The sequence below is a fragment of the Lepus europaeus genome, chromosome 17, assembly GCF_033115175.1.
Source record: "Lepus europaeus isolate LE1 chromosome 17, mLepTim1.pri, whole genome shotgun sequence".
In the NCBI taxonomy this organism is placed as follows: Eukaryota; Metazoa; Chordata; class Mammalia; order Lagomorpha; family Leporidae; genus Lepus; species Lepus europaeus.
Genome location: NC_084843.1, coordinates 60864402 through 60885114, shown reverse-complemented (window position 1 = coordinate 60885114; position 20713 = coordinate 60864402). Strand labels below are relative to the sequence as shown.

Genomic DNA, 20713 nt, shown 5'->3' with positions numbered 1-20713 from the left:
GTGAAGCAGACCCCATGCAGTGGCTCTGGGCACGAGGGCGCCACCTGCCCTTTGAGCTCATTTTTGAGTCCTGGAAGGAGTTTTTCTAGAAGAAACCACTTACAGCCTTCATTCCAAGAGCAAAGCAGGGCCTGCATGAGAGAGGCGATTTGTTCAAGGACACATGGCCGGGCGCCAAGCTGGAGCTCGCTCCGGCCTTTGGGCTGTGACACCTGGCCGTGTCTCGCTCCCGCACCTCATCTTTGCATCTGGCCCCTCCATGCAGTACCCCCCAGCTGTGCCATCCCGGGACCATCAAATTCACTCACTGGGCGCCTGCGTTACACACACATTCCGTGCCTGTCACCCCGTGGGACGCACGGGGCCTCTCCCCGCCAGGCTGCACGCTGGATGCCGCCTCTCTCCCACTGCAGGGGATTCTCTGTCGGTTAATATTTATGACCCATTTGCTGCTGGGAGCGAATGGAAGCAAGAGGCTGAGACACATTGCAGGTTCTGCTCATTGCATCTTTCTGTGTTTAATTAAATAAGTCAAGTAAGGCATCAGGCCTTGGGTTCACATTCTATTCGGCAAAGCAGACCCTGACCGCCAGCGGCCGGCAGCCCCCCAAGGGGCAAGCCCCGCCCTTCCAGGAGGTGGCAGGTTGTGGCCACGGCAGGGACATCTGGGACCATGATGGCGAGGAGGCTGGGAGCAATGTGGGCAGCACCAGAGGGCGAGCAGAGTGAGCTGCACGCTACCCGAGCACACGTGAGGACACACATGCACATGCCACACCCACGTGCACCATGCCAGGGCCTTCCTTGTGCTTTGTGGCCATGTACCATGGCCTTGGCAACAGGATAGCGTGGCCTGGAATATACAGATGAGCTGGAGACACCAGGGGATGCCCAGTGCTAGGCCGGTGGTAGAGGAAGCAAGTGACATGGGTCATCCTTCTCCCCAAATAAAGTAACTGGGCCACCAGTGAGCAAGAACTGTGCAGATGGCGCCATGTCTGTCTGTGTCCTTGGAAACGAACAGTGAATCCATCCCCCATACACAGTCAAATGGTCACAGGACACGGGACTGAAGGACCTAGAAGCTCTTAAGGCATCTTCTTGCTTTTGAGGTAAAGAGCAGCTTCTGCTATTTTGGGAACTGTGGCTCATGCAGGACCCCTGGGCCTTCTCCCTGGCACCTGGTAGGACCTCAAACCAGGACTCCCCGCGAGTGCCCCGCTCCCCTACTCCAGGCCTCCGATGTCGCCAGTCGCTCTTGCATGTGGTTTGCGCAGGCGCCTGTCCCTCCCCCTCCTCCATCCCAGGGACTCCCTTCACTCTGGGGATGGTGTGGGAGGAGACTGCCCTGGGGACCCAGCGATCCAGTCCTCCGCTCCTGTCTTCCAGATCCAGGGCCCATCAAGGACCAGGCGCTGTAGTCAGTTACAGCGGGCCCTGGAGTGGGAGGGATCACCCAGCACCGGCAGGGGCTGTCAGCGTTGGGATCAGACAGCTGGTGCGTCTGTCTGCTCTCTGCCACCCAGGCCAAGAGTCCACCTCCCAGGCTCAGGGTCCCCACAATCTCCTGCCAGAGCTCCCTCCATGGCTGCACAGATGATGGGGCAAGATAACCCCAAGAGGGCTCCTTGGGCACCCCCTGCTCCATGGAGTTTGGTCAGCAGTGGCCCCACTGCACTGGCTGGACCGCTTTCTCCCTCCCAACTCCAGACGGAGAGCCCCAAATGTAGGCCTACAACCAGGTCTGCTCAGTGGGAAGCCAGGAGCCGGGCTGAGCCCCAGGGGATAGGTTCACCCCAGCTGCTTGAGCTGTGCCTGCCTCAGGCCCCTGGGCAGAGCTAACGCAGAGGGCAGGCTTCCCGGTGCCTCTTTGAGTCAGCGGTGGAGGGGCCTGGGGCCGGCAGCATCCCCAGGCATCTCCTGTGGGAATGGTTTCTTTCTGCTGCTTCTTGATCTGGGTACAGCTTTGGGTCCCTGCAAATAATAAGGTATTTTCTGTCTCTTCTTTCCACCAAATAAATAAATAAAGTCCACTTGCAGTGTACACATTGTCAATGTCCTGAGAAGTCCCAAGGGCAGCAGCCGCTGAGAGCTGAGATCGGAGGCCACGGCCCCAGAGGCAGGCAGCAAACAAGAGCCCCGGATGTGGGTGGCTTCTCCCCCAGCCCCACAGAGAGGGAGGCAGCAGGTAGGGGTTCAGGGAGGATGGTCTGCACTTGCAGGCCTGCCCCAGACACCCTGGCCCCGCGGTCAAGGTCTCTGAGCTGGTGTGCCAAGTTAGATCCCAACCTGAGCCAGCTGCCAGCACAGTCCAAGCTTGCCCTGCCAGACCCGGAGCGAGGCGGCTTGAGTGAGTGAGGCTCCTGTGCCGGAGGCCAGCGGCTGGTCACAGGGGTCCCCTGTGTAACCCTCGTCTTTCCAAGCTGCAGCTTCCTGCCAGGACAGTCTCCCCTCCTCCCCCACAGCCACAGGCGCTGGACTTCCCCGGTGCCCCTGTTACACCAAACCCCAGCCCTCTGGCTGCACCGTGGGCCGCATATGACACAGAGGCTGCCCAGGAAGTCAGAACCAGAGCCGGGTGGCCCGTCCCGATCCCTGGCAGCTCCCGGGTTCTTCTCCTGGGTTCGGGGAGGGTGTGGGGCCAGACTTCCACTTTGGGGACACTCGCTGCTTGGTCCTAAGGCCTGTGCCCCCCCCCCCCACACACACAGAGGGTGATCTTCCCTCCTGCCTCTCTCTGGGGGCAGGGGGCAGCCGATCTCTGCTGCTTCTGGACACACAGCTGGTGCATGGTGCACCTGGGCGCCTCCTCCTCCCTGCTGGTTCCCTGCCACCCCATCCCCCCCCCCGCCTCCTCCAAGCCCTGGGGGTAGCGGTTCTGCTACAGAGTCACAGCCGCAGAACAAAATGACACCAAGCCATAAATAACCTAAAAACCCCAATAAAACTCAGCCTGTCCCAAGTTGAGCAATACTTTCCCTAGAGACCTGAAGAAGCGTCCTAGGGACACTAATTACAACCATGGCCACCTGTGGCTGACCTGTGACCTCCAGGCGGAGGGAGAGGCGTGAATGATGTGACTCCACCCCTTTTCCCATCCCCCCCCAACTTTCTTCTTGTTTCTGTCGCACAAGAAGCCTGGCTGGACAGGACCGGACTTGTGGGCTGCCTCTTGCCTCCGGGGACCATGGCTGCTTCTGGTTGGGCTCCAGGCAGCCTTCAAATACAGACATGCTCTCCGGGAGCCAGCCAGGCCACCTCAGTTCAGAACAGCCTGCCTGCCAACATGAGGGCCTGGGGGCCACAGGAGACGGCCCCCACCATCCAAGCGGGGTGTGGGTGTGTGTGTGCTGCAGTTCCGAGCCCACCACTCAGCCCCAAATCTGGCTGCGGGGGGCAGTGTCGGGTGTCATTGCCCTTGAGCAGGCTTCCTCCCCCCGCTCCTCCAGGTGACCCCGGAAGCGCCACTCAGGGCTCTTCTGCAGGCCGGGGCACAGAGCCATGCGGCAGCTGTATGTATATCCATGCACGTGTGGGGCTCTGCGTTTTTGTGACGCTTCTGTGTGCATTCGTGTCTTTACAGGCACGCACGTGCTCCGTAGCTCTGGGTGGGGCTCACATTCATCAGAAGCAGTGCGGGCTCTCCTGCTCACCAAGGCATCCAGTCCCGGGCAACCGATGCGCCTCCACTACCACCCGCCCCCTCCAGGCACCCTCTGCAAGGTTCTGCCCAGACCGAGGGCTTTTCCACAACCCAGAAACGCAAAGGGGAACACTGAGGGGTGCAGGGCCGCTGGCCGTGACTGGTCAGGACCCAAGCCCCTTCTGGTCGTTAAACGGCTGGACTCCGGCCCGTGGTGGGAGTGGGGTGTCGCGTCTGTTCTTGTGTGGGAGAGACAGGGAGGAAGGCTGGCAACAGGCCCAGGCCCGCCAGGGCCTGCTCAGGGGGCCGCAGCCCCTGAGGTCCAGTGTGGCGTCCCCCTAGGGGTCAGGCGCTGTCCGTTCTCAGCGAGAGCCCCAGGGCCGCGGCGGCGGCTGGGAAGCTAGCTGGCTGGGGGCGGGGTTGGGGCGCTACTGCTACGGCGGCGGCGGTGGCGGCGGTGGTGGCGGTGGCAGTGCTCCCAGCGCCCCGTGCCAGGGCTGTGGCTCACCGCCGGCCCGGGTGTGGGGAAGGCAGGCGGGCCTTATCACGAGGGGGCGTCCTGGGTGCCCCGGGCCCCCTACGTGACCCAGAAGGTGCCCCGCTCCTCCAGCAGGCTGACGGAGCGGTTGGTGAGGGTGGCGGCGTCCCGCGCCAGCTTGTAACCGAACAGGCGCATGGCCGGGCCGCAGGCGGCCTGCACCACCTGCGCCAGCTTGAAGGGCATGCTGAAGCGCCACTTGTCAAACTGCTCTGAGGAGTTCTTCTGGGTGGAGTAGATGCCGCTGCCGTCGCGGGCCGCCTGCGTGTTCTTCTGGATCCAGTCCTCCACCTGCGGGGTCAGGGGGATGCCGGCGAAGCGGTACATCTCGCGCGCCTTCTCCAGGGGCCTGCGCGCCACGTCCTCGTAGCGCACCAGCATGTAGCGGCCGCGCAGCCACGCCGGCTGCTGCAGGCCCAGCTCGGCCGACAGGCGGATGCTCTCGCAGTTGCCCCGCAGCCGCTGCACCTCCTCCTCGCCCAGCCGGTCCTGGCCCGCGGCCAGCCACTTCTTCCAGGGCTCGTACTTGCCGGCGAAGGCCACCATGCGGGAGGCCAGCACGGCGCGCGGGTCGCGCACCAGCTGGATGACGCGCAGGTCCAGGCGCGGGTCCTCGGCCAGCGGCTGCAGGAACTCGAGCTGGCGGATGCGCACGGCCTTGAGCGCCATGTGCTCCTTGCGGCGGCAGGCCTCGGCGGCCAGCGTCACGTTGAGCGGGCCGCAGCGGCGGTTCTTGCAGTGGTACTTCTCGAAGACCTTCTTGACCAGCGGCGTGCACACGGGCTCCTCGCACAGCGAGCGGCTGGAGCCGCGGCGGAACATGAACTGCGTCAGGTGGTCCTCGGGCAGCGGGCTGATGAAGTGCTCCAGTACGTACAGGTCGCACAGGAAGAGCTGCTGCAGCACGTCGCGGTACACCAGCGCCGAGCCCGCCGCGCTGGCGCCCCCCGGCTCGAAGGACACGGTGCGCTCGATGTGCCACAGCGGCTCGAAGAGGTAGAAGATGTTGCCCTGCTGGTTGAAGAACTCGCCCACGAACGAGGAGCCCGTGCGCGTGGTGGCCATGAGCAGCACGTGGCGCCGCGGCCCCGCGCCGGCCGGGGGCGGGGGCGCCTCCTCTGCCTGCTCCACGCCCAGCTGCAGGCTGATGTTGCGCAGGCGGCCCCGCAGCTGCGAGAAGGCCGAGTCGAGCTCGCTCAGGGACAAGAGGGACGCGTTCTCTGCCAAGACCAGCGCGGGATCGGTGCTGTTGGCCTCTGCCGGAGCCTGGGGGATCTGCTTCAGCTTGTCCGAGACCCTGTTGAGACCAGAGCCGGGCGAGGCGGTGAGTGGTTGGCAAGGCCAAGCAGTCTTCCACGCCCCCACCCTCCCCCACTCCCAGGGCCCATCTTGAGAACCGGGCTCTGGGGCAAGGATGTGTGTGTGCGAGGTTTGCCTGGGGCAGGTCGCAGGGAGTGCAGGGTAGGGGGCTGGGGCACCTGAGGTGGAAGAGCTTAGTCCCTCGCTCTTCAGCTGTGGAGCTGGAGTCTGCACTAGAGCTGGGAAGCGTGACCTGGAACAGTCTATGCTAAGGGACCTGGCAGGGGCTGCTGTACAGCCCAGTCCCTAACCTGCCCATCCTGGCCACCGCTTCCTTCCAGGGCTTGTGCCTGGGAGGAGAAGGAATCTAAGCACTTTCTCCACCTCCAGCAGGCCCTCTGCACACAGGGAACGCGGCTGAGGTGGGGGCATCCCTCCCGGAGCAGCCTCCTTGGGGGGCACCCTCCTGGAGTTGAGCCCTACACAACCTGGGCAGTTCCACATGGCAGCCCTGCCTCCCTGTCTACCCAGCCTTCTCTTGGGCTCACCCCCAGACACGCATCAAGACTCAGAGAGAGTTGTATTACTAATGCAGATACTCACTGCAGGTCAGGAAGAATATTAATGATAATAAAACATAGTCACAGCAGCAAATACTGGACACCAACTACGTGCCAGGCACTGGCTCTCATGTTCTCACGTTAGTCGTTACAACAAGGCAGGTGCCTTCATGTATGGAAGAAAACTTGAAGACCCAGCAACTCAGGTATCTTGAGCTTTCTCAGCTGGGAAGGGCCAACGTGGGGATTCCAACCCAGGCTGCCGGAGGTCACAGCCCAAGTCGAAGCCCTGCACAGAGCCACCGCCAGGGGCCACAGGAGGGGCTGGGCTCAGCTGTGCAAGGAGTGTGCGTGCAGGTGCACAGCGAGCCCTGCAGTCGCCCCCCACCCCGGGGTTCGTACACCAAGGCTCGCATCCCTCACCTGGAGATGATCTTATTTTCCTTCTCGATGAAGACAAAAACTACCACCACAAACGCCAGAAACAGGGCGTATTTGCTCCTCATCCTCAGGCTGTGCCCGAAGTCCCGGCAGTCCTGGGGCAAAGCCAGTCCCTTCTCCATGGGGAAGGTAGGTGGGGCCGCGGTCGGCAGCAGGCTCGCAGCTCAGGAGTGTCTTCAGGTGGGGGACACCCTCGTCCTGTGGGGAGACAGGCACTCAGGACACCTTGGTCTGCAGACGGGACAGGCAAGGGGACAGCCCCGTAAGACCCTTTGAGGATGCCAGATCCATTTAGAGAGCAGGCCCCAGAGACTCCAGGTTTCTGTCCTGGGTCACTTAAACTCTATCCAAGAGCCCAGCTTAGCTTAGCAGTGATCCCTGTGTCCCATATGGCAGCCCTGGCTCCAGCTTCCCACCAAAGCAGACTCTAGGAGGCACTGCTGATTGCTCAAGTCTTTGGGTCTCGGCAAGACCCGGATGGAGTTCCTAGCGCCTGACTTTGGCCTGGCCAACCGCAGCCATTGTGGATATTTGACAGGCAGGAGCTCTGTTTGTCTTTCTGCTGCTCAAATAAAAAATGAACCCATTCAGCCACTCACCCCTATCAGTTTCTCTCCTGACCCCCGAATTGAAAGGCACGGATGAGTATACGGAAACTATTCCTCCCAGGAACAGCGTGCATGCTTGTAACGGCGGAAGCCTGCAGATACCCAAATAAAAGTGGGGGGCATCTGTGCAGTGGTTTGTCACGTGGCCACCAACAGTGGAGGGGGACTGGTGCCGGCATCCCATGTTACAGTGCTGGGCTGCAAGTCCCGGCTCCACTTCCGGTTTGTGTACTCCCTGGAGGCAGCAGGTGGTGGCCCAGGTACTTAGGTCCCTGCCTCTCATGTGCGAGACCTGGGTTGGGTTTCCAGCTCCTGGCATTGCCCTCCCCCCCCCCAGCTTTTGTGGGCATTTGGGGAGTGAACCACGGATGGGCAGTCTGTTGGCACGAGCAGGACAGGTGACAGGACACATTGCCCAGGCATCTCGCTGGGCCCGTGGTGGGCCTTGAAGTCACTTGTCCCTCTGAGAGGGTCTAACCTGGCGCTGTGTCCACATTGTGCAAGGTGCCGAAACTCTGGCTTTCTGCCCTCTGGGCTCTCGGACCATGCGAGCTGCCTGGGCTGGATGGGGAGGGGAGCAGAAGGAGCTGGGGCCAGAAGTTCCAGGTTCTGGTCCTTTCTACCATGCCGTGCAAGCTTCTACAAGTGATGTACCCTCCCTGGGCTCCAGATTCTGAACGGGGCAGTCCTTACTGCACAAGGTTGCTCTGTGGAAAGCACCGGGTGCATGGTAGGTAAGCGTGCATTAACTAGGAGAAGAGGCAGAAGGGGTGTGGCCTTCTCCCTTGTGGTCTCCCTCGTGGGTCTGACATCTTTGCTGATTCCCAAGTGGGGTTGCCTTGGTGATGGCCCCTGCACCTGCTCTCCCCCTCCCTTCCCATTTTTGCGTTGCCATCATAGCCTCCTCACCCCAGAACCACACAGGGTTGCCGAGATCGTTCCCAGCATTGCCCTAAAAGGAAGCAGCCAGGGTGCAAAGGCTCCGACATGAATCATTGTGCAGTCTGGGGCTCTGGCCCTGCCCCAGAGCCCGCCCCTCCGCTCAGTCCTGAAGGCCCCGGGGAAAGAGGTTTAGAGGTTCTGAGGGGGTGGGGGAGGTCTCTGGACCAGGGGAGGGTCATGGGGTTGGAGGTCACAGGGTCACGAGGGAGGGGGGACCTGGATGAGGGTCACCAAGCAAAGGCCCAGGCAGAACCTGCCCTGCAGGAGGGCTTTTCCTAGAAATGGGCTGTGACGTGTGACACTGGACAAAGCTCTGTGCCCTCCCTCCATCTCCCAGTGTGAGCACTGCTCTGCCTCCTCGCCTGGCTCAAGGAATGAACTGAAAAGCCCCTCCTCCTCCTGGTAGATGCCCCTCCCAGCCCCTTTGACCCACACCTTTCACCCCCTCCACGCCCTAGCAGCTAAGCAGCAAAGGAAGCCCTGCAGGGCGCCAGGGAAGCGTGGGAGCCCAGCTCTGCGTGGGGGCAGTAGGCCGTGGGCCAGCGCCCTCCACCCAACGTCCTCCACGTTCTGCTCACTGGGAGCCAACACTGGAGGCAGAGAACGGAGCCTGGGGCACTGAATTCCTCCATGGCAGCGACTGTCCCGGGAACTGGCACTGCCGTGGGCCAGGTCCTGAGCAAGTGTGGCAGTCAACCCAAGGAAGCAGTCCAGCCCTCCAGGAGCTGGCAGCTGGTGGGGACCCCGCCCCTCCAAAGCACTGTGCTCCGGTTTCAGTCCTGCCTCCCACCCCTCCCTGTCTGGCTTCCTGCACAGCTGACCCTTGTTGGAGGCCAGGACCACGCCCCCTCCTGAGGTCACGCCTGACTCCTGTTTCCCGCCTGCCTTCTCCGGCACAGGTGGGCGGCCTTCCCCCTCCTCTTTTCCACCTGCGTCCTCCCCGGCCTTCCTGCCCTGTCCTTGGCAGGCACAGTTCCTCCTTTCCCCTGGACCCCCACCACCTGCCTCTCCTAACAGCACTAGAGAGCCCCTGCCCACAGCTGTGTTGTCACTCGGCACATACGGAAGCTGCTCAGAGGTGTGGACGCGCCAGTGCCGACGGGACGGCTTCTGCGGCTCCAAACACTCCAAGGCACCACTCAGAGTAAAGCACAGGCCGTCCAGGGGCCTTCAAGGTACAGACCCTGCTCTCCGCTGTCACCCCTTCTCAGAGATATCCCATCCCTGTCCCTCAGTCCCCTGACCAGCCCCCCCGGGGGTTCTGCATGAGGTGAGTCCCCCTGCCATGTTCCTCCTGGGGCTCTGCATGTGCTGGGTCCCCGGGCCATGCCCCAACTGGGGGCTGTGTATGGGTCCCCCGGCTGTGCCTCCCCCAGGGACTGTATGAGCTGGTCCCCCCCACTGCCATGCCCCCCTGGGGACTGTGTGTGAACTGGGTTCCCCGGCCATGCCCCCTGAGGGCTCTATGAGCTGGGTTCCCCAGCCATGCCCCCATGGGGGCTCTGTATGAGCTGGGTCCCCCAGCCATGCCTCCCTGGGGGCTGTGTGTGATCTGGGTTCCCTGGCCGTGCTCCACCCCCCCTGGGGGGGGGTGCTGTGTATGAGCTGGGTCCCCCGGCCATGCCCCCCTGGGGGCTGTGTATGAGCTGGGTCCTCTGCCCGGGAGGCCCTTCCAGACTGTCTCTGGCAGCTTTCTTTTTCACATCCAGGACTCAGCCCCCTGCTTAGGCGTCCGTCCCTGACCCCCAGGGTTGTCCCTGATCCCCAGTGTCGCGCCGGCCAGCTCCTTGCTTCCCTCTTAGCACCACCCCTGCCTCCTTTAGGAATAGGCGTGAACTTGGGCGGGGCCTCTTTCACCCGAGGCAGTGGCAGGTCCGAGGGAGGAGGGCTCCACCCGTCCCTCCACCTCGGCCTGCCCTGTACTCAGACCTGCACCTGGCACGCGGTAGGTGTTCCAGGACCCTTGTCGAGAGAACGAATGGAGTTCCTGAGCGTTTGGCTCAGCGTAAGGTGCTGTTTATGCTTAGAGGATAGAGAAGGCAGCAGTGGCTGCTCCCGCCGTCTGTGGGTGACTCCCGTGTGTGCCCGCTGCAGGTGTGTGCCGGGAACTTGTGCTGGGGCATCAGCGTCGCTGTGGAAACGCCATGGGCAAACCCCTACTCCTGCCGCCTCCTGTGTTCTCCTATCACCCTGGGGCCCTCCAGTGCAGGCTCACAGCTCTGTGCTGTGAGGGAGGGCAGCAGGCAGCCCGGGACAGACGTGGAGCCCCTCAGGGGTCACTGCTCAGGTTCCCTCAGGTCCTGGCAAGGGGCCTCAGTAGAGCACCAGTTCCAGCCAGGCCCTTCTGCTGAGGCTCCAAGTGGACAGCAGCGCAGCCCTGCCTCCCCCTGGGGGAGGTGGGGGCCGTGAGTAGAGCTCTGATAGGGATGCCCGGTCCTGCCAGATGTTGCATCAGGCAGAACCGCTCCCTGCACTTTTTGGGGCCGAGAGCGGTGAGGACGGGGCCTCAGCTGCTACGGGCTTGGCTCGCACAGGCTCTGCTGGGGCGGGGTGCCAACAGCTGGCGGGGAGGGGGCTCCGTTGGGGGGAGATGGGAACTCAGCAACCCGCATACCTGCTGCAGGCAAAGCTCGGTGCCCTGTGCGGGAGGCACCCCACCAGACAGACACCAGGCAGGGAGGCCTTTGTCCCTGAATCCCTGGAGAGTGGTGGCCCTGCGTGGGTGGGGGCAATGGGCAGGGAAACCCCCAGGCCACTGGCAGAGAAGGGCTTGGAGAAACAGCTGGAGGGAGGACAGCCCGTGCAGGACGGGGACTTCCAGCCAGGGCCTGGGAAGGCCGAGCACCTGTTACCCGGAGCGCGGTGTCTCGCCCAGGGGGTGAGGAGGAAGAGAAGGCAGCAGAGGTCTGAGCGGAGACGGCCGCTCCGAGGTTCTGGCCTTGGCACTGGGAAGAGCCCAGCCGTGGGACAGCGCGGTGGGAGGCGAGGTGGCAAAGCGGAGCGAGCGGGGTGCACCTGACAGCACAGGCAGCCTCCAGGGGAGGACTCACAGCCCCGCCTGCTTTCAGACTGGAGCTGTCACGGGCATGACTGTGGGTGCCCCCACCCCATTTCTCCTCCCTCTCCCAGGGAGATTATTGGTGGGGGGGTGCTCTGAATGCGAGTTCCCCCAAAATCCTCACGGGACCGTCTCAGCGCAGTGTTATGGGTCCTGATCGCCAGGGTGGGGGACTCCTGTAAGCTTCCCGCAGGGAGGGGGCCGAACCCCATAACAGTCACTTCAGGTGCAGCTGCCGGTCAGCTCCCAGGCACGTTCCCTTGTGCCATCGCACAGACATTCATTTTACTTCAAAATTGCCATTTCCTTCAGCCCCTCTCCCACATAGGCTAACGTCTACTTCGCTACATTAACAGAAGGAGGGAGGTGGGGCAGGCGAGCACCAGGGCCCCTGCGGCTCAGGACTCTCCCTCTCCCAGAATGGACCCATCTCTGACTCCTGTGTGCAGCCTCAGCCCACAGCAGCATGGGGGAGAGCGGGCGGCACCCGAGAGTCGGTGCACATCTGTGTACCTGGGTGGTGGGCTGAGGGCTGGGGCTGCCACGGCCTCCATGCCTGGCCCCTTCCACACCTGTGTGAGGACGTGGGGGAGCAGACTCAGCCTGGGGTCAGATGAGAGATGAGCCGCCTCCCCCTGCCGCACATGCGCACCCAGCCAGCGTGCCTCACTCGGAACTGACCTGGCCGTAAACCAGGATGCACAGCCCAGGAAGTGTCCCGGCCCTGGAAGCTGGGTACGCGGGGATTTCTCAAGTGTCCCAGCAGGGGCCTGGGCACAGTACTGGGCAGCAGGCAGGGGTTAGAGCGCTGGTGCAGGGCTCGGCCCGTGCAACACCACATGTGCTCTTCTACTGGAGACCTTTTCCCCCCCGCTTGTTGTGCGACCACCGCACACCTGCATCCCTTTAATCATTTTCCAGACCTGATCTGACGTTTCAAAAGGGGGAGCCGGCACGGGAGGTGGTCCCTACTGCAAGGGTCCAGGAGAGCAAGGCAGTGGCAGAGGCATGAAGAGGAGGGGAGAGCGTGAGTGTTCCGGAAGTCCAGCCCACCGTGGGGACGTCACACTGAGCACGACAGGCCAGTCACAGGACAAACACCCTGCGGCCCGACTCGTGCGGGGTCCTTAGAGCAGTTAACAGCCATGGGCACAGAAGGCCGAGTATGTGCGCCGGGGCTGGGGGAGGGCACGGGGAGTTACTGGCTCATGGGCGCAGTTTTGCAAGATGAAAGGAAGTCTGGAGACGCTTGCACAAGTTGGGTGTACAGTTAAAATGGTAAGACTTACGCACCAAGTTTCCCGCAATAAAAACGGAATAAATTAGCAGCAAAGCATCAGGGCGGGGGAGGCTGGGAGGCAGAGGAAGGTGGGAGACCCCGGCTCGGTGGCACCCACGGCGCCCGAGAGGGAAGGGCTTCATAAATATTTAGGAAGTGCTACATGGTCGTGCCCGCTAGCTTGAAGACTTAGCTGCTGTGTCTTGCAGCCCGGTCTTCCCTGCCCAGTGCTGGCGCAGGCCTGGGCACAGGTGAGACGCTTCAAGTTAATACTTCCACGGAGAACAGAATGTTGTCACACCATGGCTGACTGCCCCCAGGGAGGCTTAGGTTAGGATGCTGCACCCAGCATCACACCCACGCACACTCACACCCAGCATCACACACACGTGCACATGCACCCACACACCCCGGAGCTGCAGCAGCTGCACTCCTCTTAGCTAAAAAATAAGCCCATGTGCCTGTCCCCCACGTGCACACACGCACGTGGAGATGGAGTGTGGCTCAGAGAGGCTGACCAAGTTCACGGTCCTCTCTACAGCTAGGGGTGCCCTTGGCCTCCCCGCTCCTCTTCAGCATCTCTGAAGCCCTGGGACCTCAGCAGGCACTGTCAGCTCCGAGTGCGGTTTTCCCGTCTGTGAATGGCCAGGTTTCAGCACTGTTGGTGTCGCTCAGCGAGGTGCGAGGCCCTCCATGTGGGCCTCCACCTGCAAGGCCAGCAGCCCATATTACAGCACCAGTTCGAGTCCTGGCTGCTCCCCTTCTGATCCAGCTCCCTGCTAATGCGCCCCAGAAAGCAGCAGAATACGGCCCAAGTGCTTGGGTCCCTGCACCCATGTGGGAGACCCCGGTGGGGTTCCAGGCTTCCGGCTTCAGCCTGGCCCAGCCCCAGCCATTGTGGCCATCTGGGGAGTGAACCAGCAGATGGGAGGTCTCCCTGTCATTCTGCCTTTGCAAATAAATAAAACACACAATAACCCTCCATCCAAGCACATACGCCTTGTACATTCAACCTTCGAGCCTTCGGTTCATAAAACCCTTTAGTGAACAAAAACTCACAGGGTGTATTAATTGTGAGGTTATTAAGATACCTAAAAGCCTCGAAGTTTGCAAAAAATTTGCTTTTTGAAAAGAACCACGGTGGATGCCAGGCTCTCCTTGTTAGTTCCGTCTCTGCACTCGCCTGCCTTCTGTTTTTGTGAACACGAGAGGAACCGGTGAGCCTAGGAGACCTGAGGGACGCTGCTGCCCGTCCAGGGCACACCACGGCTGGCAGGGAGCGTGACACGGCTAATTTTATGTTATTACTCACACGCCTTCATGTGTTTTCATGAAAAGCAGCCAGAATGAAAAAGTCATAGGCCTTCCCCACAAAAGGGCTTTGGGTTTCGGGAAAGTTGGGGCAAGGCCACGCAGTGTGCACAGAACGTTCTGGGTCTCATAGCAGCCAAAGGCGGCGGGCAGCTGGGGAGGAAGGCAGGGGTGGCCAACAGCAACTACCTGCCATGCCACGTTGCCCGCAGACGCGGTAGGCAGAGAATAAACGTCCCTGAATACTGCTGGGGTCTGCCTGTGTCCCCAGAGGTCACAGGTCCATGTGCTGGAAGTGTGGTCCCCATCGTGGTGACGGGAGAGGCGCGAAGCCTTTCAGAGTTGGCAGGAATGGGGTCCCTGGGGGCCCCGTCTTTGGAAGGGACTCGTGCTGGGCTGGCGGGGTGAATGAGTTCTCCCAGAGTTGTTCTCAATCAGCCAGCCTGGCCCTGGTGCCTTCCGGCGTCCTGGCTCACCACTGTCTCCTCTGCACACTCTCTCGCCAATGAGACACCTCCGCCAGGAGGCCCTCACCAGGGCTGAACAGAGGTGGAGCCCACGCCCCGGAACCTGCAGGCTTGTGAGCTACGCCAGCCTCCTTCCTTTATGAAGTGCCCGGCTTTGGGTATTTTGTGAGAGCACAGGAACCAGAAGAGCAGAAGCCCTGGGGGGGCCTGGCCCCTGTGCGCCTCCACTTTCCCCAGATTCTCTCGCAGTGAGGCTGTGGCAGCGGCACTGGCTCTGGCCAGCAGGGGTGGGGGTGGCATTGAGAGTGACAGAAGCCTCTGCAAGCCTGCTCCTTGCAATGACCCCCACACTCCTCGGGGGGCCTCCCTGTCCTTGCTGTGGCACTGCTGCAGGCCACAGGTTTAGTCAAACAGAAGCAGCTGCACCCTGAGATGCTCCTTGGAGAGCCACCCAACCTGCCACAGGTGCGATAGAGGAGCAGCCTTGGCTGTGCCAGGGCCCAGAGACGCGGGGTCTGACAGTGGCTGTGCCAGGGCCCGGAGACGCGGGGTCTGACAGTGGCTGTGCCAGGGCCCGGAGACGCGGATCTGACAGTGGCTGTGCCAGGGCCCGGAGACGCGGGGTCTGACAGTGGCTGTGCCAGGGCCCGGAGACGCGGGGTCTGACAGTGGCTGTGCCAGGGCCCGGAGACGCGGGGTCTGACAGTGTTTGTGCCAGGGCCCGGATACGCGGGGCCTGATAGTGGCTGTGCCAGGGCCCGGAGATGCGGGGCCTGATAGTGGCTGTGCCAGGGCCCGGAGACGCAGGGTCTGATAGTGGCTGTGCCAGGGCCAGAGACGTGGGGTCTGATAGTGGCTATGCCAGGGCCCGGAGACACGGGGTCTGACAGTGGCTGTGCCAGGGCCCGGAGACGCGGGGTCTGACAGTGGCTGTGCCATGGGCCTGAGATGTGGGGTCTGACAGTGGCTGTGCCATGGGCCGGAGACACGGGGTCTGACAGTGGCTGTGCCATGGGCCGGAGACACGGGGTCTGACAGTGGCTGTGCCAGGGCCCGGAGACGTGGGGTTTGATAGTGGCTGTGCCAGGGCCCGGAGACACGGGGTCTGACAGTGTTTGTGCCAGGGCCCGGAGACACGGGGTCTGATAGTGGCTGTGCAGAGTCTGTCGTGTCCGTCCTGACTTGCACCCAGCACTCTCGGGGTGTCTTTTTAAAGGGGCAATTTGCCGGAACCATCATTTAAATACGCATATTCTTCCACCCAGCGATGCCTGTGCTGGCCGTTAATCTGGCGGTTCCAGTCTACCCTTGGCATCCGAGGCTGGGTCCCCCGCAGATAACAGAACCTTCAGACGTTCAGGTCCTCCAATACAAGGGCACAGTGCTTGCCCAGAGCCTACATGCACCCTCTGGCGTCCTTCAACCATCTCTAGGTTATTTATAATCTCTATTAAAATGTAAATGCTATGTAAATAGTTGTCATACACAGTGTTTAGGGAATAATGACCAGAGAGTCTGTCCGCGTTCAGAACAGATGCAGTTACTTCTGACTATTTCTGGTCCACGACGGGCTGAATCCGCAGACGCGGGGCCGTGCACACGGAGGGCCAGCTGTGTCTGCTGCTTCTACTGCAGGGTCGGGCTAAGGGCTGGCGTTGTGTGGCTTCCCTCATTCCTCGTGCTCCTGTTGCTGCCGTGAGGGGGTGCCCACTATTGCAAAATGCTGTGTCCACTTCTGGGGGTTTGGGCGCTTTGGTCATTTGGATCATCAGCCTTTTGATCAGAAATGTGTATGTGTATGTATGTGTGTGTGTGGGGTGTGTGTGTGTGGTGTGTATGTGTGTGTATGTGGTATGTGTGTGTGTGGTGTGTGTGTATGTGGTGTGTGTGTGGTGTATGTGGTGTGTGTGTGTGTGTGGTGTGTGTATGTGGTATATGTGTGTGTGATCTGTGTGTGTGTGGTGTGTGTGTGGTGTGTGTGTATGTGTGTGTGTGTGTGCACGCACGTGCATGCGATGGGTGCATCACATGTGAACATGCTCAGGAGACGCTCCCGGGGACCGGAGAGAACCACGGCTGGTCTTTGCTGTGGCTCTGCAGCTCTGTAGACAACCGGGTGGAGAAAACCTCACTGCCTGCTCCGTGCCACCCACTCACTTCCCCAGGAGACTCTGAGCCTTGCTGCTGCCCCTGGAGTGCCCAGGGAAGGGCCGGGGTGGAAGGAAAGTTCTTCGGCTCCTTGTTTCCTTCCAACCTTACTTCTCCGTGTCCCCTCGATCTTCAGTGTGGAAGAAATGGGATTGGGTTCCCTGGGGCAGTTTCCGCACAGACCCCACTGAGGGGTGCCCTTGATAGCAGGAAGGGGTACCCCCAGCCTCTCCCTTTTGGCAGTGGGTTCTGCCACCACCACAGCCTTGGGGTCTACGTGACAGCAGGGGTCTCGGCCTGCATGTGCCTGCTGCTGTCAGTCAGGAGCCCATCTATACCTGGCCCTGGGAGACAAGGGGTGGGGTCTGAGGAGGGAGACAGAGGTCCCGGGGGTCACTGGGAGCCAGCTTGGTCTGGGTCTTGGCTCTGCCGCTCACCCTCTGCTGGCCTCGGGCAAATCTTGCCCTGCTCTGGGCCTCGCTGGGCCCCCGGCGTTGCTGTGAGCACCCAGGAAGCCTGCGTGAGGCTCTGAAAACAAGGAGGCCTGCCCACAGGCTGGGCTTCCCTGCCGGAGCCTGGCCATACAAGCGAGCGGCACCACTGGTCCACACGCCTCCCTCTGTCTCTGTCTCCCAGCAGGGGTGCGAGTAGCTTCAGGGGAAGGAGACCAGCTTCTCCTAGGGAGCAGCCCAGACGGTCCCTGCCTGCCGAGACCATCACTCCCGGGCAAGGGCTCCCCTTTCTGGCATTATCTGGAGGGCCACTCGCCCAGCACACCAGGCTGCCGGCCACGACAGCCTGGGACTTGACCGCAAACAGGAGGGAGCCGTACTGCCAGGGGTAGAGCAGAGACCCATCCTGTTTGTGGTGTGACCCCTCGAGTCCCACACCCCTTCTCTAAGACGTGTGGCCTGAGCGCGAGGTTCTCAGACAGTCTTGAAAGAAACATACTTTGGAGGCCCCAGGTCTTTGCTGACCTCCCAGGAGATGGGAGCCTACAGGCTTGTCCCAGGTGACAGGGAGAGGGCCGCCAACCCTGGCCCCGGCCCTGAACGGGAACTGGCTTTGTACAAGGCAGATCCCCAAGACTGAGCAGGCCTGGAAGTCTGAGGCACCACCAGGTTATGCGGGGGTGGGGGTGCTGTTCCTGCAAAGTCGAGTCAAACTGTTCTCTGGGGAGACAGCCTGGCTCTCCCCAGTATGCAGCCCTCACCATTAGCAAAGGACACACAGACGGAGCAGGGCCGAGCTGGGATTTGAACCCTTGTCTGTCTGGCTGCAAAGAGGGGGCAAGTATGGGGAGGTGGGGAGCACACCGGCCATGGGGTCAGCCATGCCTGGGTTTTTTCAGCTCAGTAACTTATAGCTGTGACCCCAGGGCCTCATCTGCCCAAGAGCAATACATTCATTTCCTGTGGCTGTCACAGCCACGCCCACAAACTCAGGGGCTGCAAACAGCACCCTTCTGTTACCTTCCAGGTCTGAACCGCAGCAGCTCAAGGTCAGGGGCGCTGGCCTAGAATCAAGGTGTGGGCCACTCTGCACTCCTCATGGAGGCCTTGGAGGAGAATCAGCTTCCTGGCCTCCCTGCATTCCACGGCTTGCGGCCCCTTCCCCCATCTCCTCGGCTCGCAGCACCTTCCCCCATCTCCACGGCTCGCGGCCCCTTCCCCCATCTCCTCGGCTCGCGGTCCCTTCCCCCGTCTTCAGCGCCAGCAAAGGCCGAGTCTTGCTCAGGCTGTATTTTCCCAACCCCCCTCTTCTCTAGCCGAGGTTTGGAAGGGAACCTTTGAGTGTCCCCCGAGGTCTGTGTGCCGGCAGTGCCGACGTGGAGGTCCCTCTAACAGGTGGGGCCTAGCGGAAGGGAGTTAGGTCACGGGGACTCCACTGTCATGCGTGGACCAGTCCTGGTCTCAGCAGTGAGTCAGTCGTGGTGAGAGCAGGCTGTTACAGGTGAGCTGCTGCACACACTGTCCCCCCGCCTGTGACTAGTGCTCTTGTCACTTCCCTGTGGTGACGCGGCGCCGAGCACTTTGTCTGTTACCTCTTTATCCGGCGGCCAGCGTGCGGTAGTTCACTGCAGCTATAGCAAACAGACCCCCGCGTGCCGTCAACCCCCGGCCTCCCTCTGGTACAGACCCTGGAGGCTGGAATTAGGGCCATCGACTCGCATCGCAAACCCTCTAACTTAATCACACTGGCAAAGCCCCTTCTACCGTGGGCAGCGCACATCATTGGGGCCATCTGCAGGCTCCCACAGTAGCTGTCTCCTTAAATGAGGCAGTGCAACACTGGCCCAGCGTGGCTGGCGGGAGGCTGCGCGCACCTCATCCCGGCTGCTAGGAGAGTACTCGGAGAGCTTTTAAAAAATACCAGTGCCTGGTTCGCCCCTGAAGATCCTGGGGAGGGGGCCGTGACTGGGCACGTCCAGGGGCTCCCTGGGGGGCTGGCGGGCCGCCACGGGCGCCGAGCTCCAGTTGTTCTGGTTAGTCCACCAAAGCTTGGTTCCCGGGAGCTGCCCACTGAGTGTCTGTTGAGCAACAGTGAACCACCAGTGGGGCCCCAAACGGCCCGGGGCAGGGGCTGCTGCATGGGGCCTGCAGACTGGGGCCCTGGAATGAGGCGCAGCCCAGAGACGGCTGCCTGGGAGGCCGCGGCCCCTTCTCCTCCCCAAAGTGCAGCCGAGGGGCCAGCCCGGGCAGAATCCAGTCATCAACGGGCCATTGTTACGGGAACACAGGGGCTCTGTGCCCCGCCACACTCCCCTCCCTCCTGAAGCTGCTGGAGGGCTGTGAGGCTGGGGAGGGGGCCGCGGCGGCCCTGTAGGACTGAGGAGAGGGATCAGGCGAGGGGGCCAGCAGCCCCTGGCTGGGGGAGGGACAGAGCAGCGCGGGCCGCGGGCCACTCTCTGGACTTGGCAGCAGGCTGCCATGCCGGGAAAGGGCTCTAGTTCAAACGGGGGGACAGAGGACAGCTGGTGAAGGCACTGGGCCCCCCTTAGCGCCCCAGGGACGCCCGCCCCAGCTGCTGCCCTGGATAAACACGGGAAGGTGCACTCGGCGTGGTCAATGGCGCCTTTCACGGCCTTTGGCAGCGCAGCGTTTCAGAAGGGCTGCGGGGTTTCACGGCCTGTGGGTTTGGAGTTTGAGCGGCAGGTAATCCAGCGAGGGCCGGCCGTGCCTCTGCTGAATGGGTCCTTTCTCCACTTGGCTCCTCGCACGCACGTGGTGGGGGCTGCCTTTTAGGGAGGTGGTGCTCAAGGCCGCCAGGACTGCGCCCGGCCGGCACCCTCTCCAACCTCAGCCGGGGTAGGCTGCCTGCAGCGGTGGATGGCACTGCTGGGGACGGACGCCTGTATTTGAGTCCGGCTCCCACCTCCAGCTTCCTGCCAACGCAACCCTGGGAGGCAGCCGTGATGGCTCAGGAAGCTGGGTTCCTGCCACCATTGTGGGGGACCTGGATTGAGTTCCCAGCTCTGGCTCTGGTCCTAGCTCCGACTCGTTTGTTGTGGGCATTTAAAGACTGAACTAGAGCACAGGAGCTCTCTCTGTCTCTAAATTAAAACAAAACCAAAAAACCCTCCGGAGGGCCACACGCTGCCAGCAATTCTCACCTGTTCAATAAAGCAAAGCCCCTGGTGGTGTTTGCCACGGGGGCACAAATATTCTAGGAGGGTGGACCTTGAGCCCAGCGGCCTTGGCCTCGGCTGGGAACTGGGTGGGAATGCACATTCCCAGGCCACCCCCCGCCCCAAACCAAGTGAGGGTCTGGGGAGGCGGGGACAGCAAGCTGTTTTAGCCAGTTCTGCGGGGGGCCGTGTCTGACGCACATGAGCCATTGACAGTCACCGTTTGAGTGACAGCATTTCGGTCCGTCCGGTGGGGCAGAGAGCTTTCGTGTTGTTTGAGAGAACAGTGTGGTGCAGAACAGAAAACAGCAGAGCAAACCCTGCGTCATCAGGACAAGTGTGGCTTCCACGAAGCTTTTGTTTCTGTGATGAACGCGTCTGAGGTTTTGGTCAAAAACGTTTGCAAACCACTGTTTAAGAGCCAGACCAGTACTCATGGGGGCCAGTTCCTCTGTCCCAGGCGGGGAGGGGGGTGGGGTGAGGTTTAAGGCTAGTGGCTGGCATGAGCACCCCATACCCCACACCCTTGGCAGGCATTGGACAAACAGTGGTGCTGTTCTCGGGACGGGCAGCTCCCCCGGCTGAAGGTGGCCCCCAGCCTCCACTGCCGCCTGCCCGGCCCCAGCCGGTGAGGTGGCTGCGTGCGTGCTGTGGACCGAGTCCCTGTCCAGCTACACCTGGGTGGTGGGTCTGAGGCTGCTCTTTCTTCTCTGTATCGGTTCACGGCTCTTGAATTCTCCACTCTCAGCATCACCAGTATTGTAAAAACAAGACAGTCAAAGCTGAGGGCC

The 20713-nt window shown here is 61.8% G+C and overlaps 1 protein-coding gene across 2 annotated transcripts in view; it reads right to left on the bottom strand.

The window, feature by feature from the left end:
• Window positions 1–500: 500 nt before the first annotated feature.
• The window catches only part of CHST3 (carbohydrate sulfotransferase 3), a 30723-nt gene continuing 10510 nt past the window's right edge, over window positions 501–20713 (bottom strand). For both annotated transcript variants that reach the window (XM_062214594.1, XM_062214593.1), the window contains exons 2-3: window positions 6464–6679; window positions 501–5478 (exon numbers count right to left, since the gene is read on the bottom strand). In XM_062214594.1, the coding sequence (XP_062070578.1) occupies window positions 4221–5478; window positions 6464–6603 (1398 nt within the window). In that variant the 5' untranslated portion in view covers window positions 6604–6679 and the 3' untranslated portion in view covers window positions 501–4220. The remainder of the gene's footprint in view (window positions 5479–6463; window positions 6680–20713) is intronic.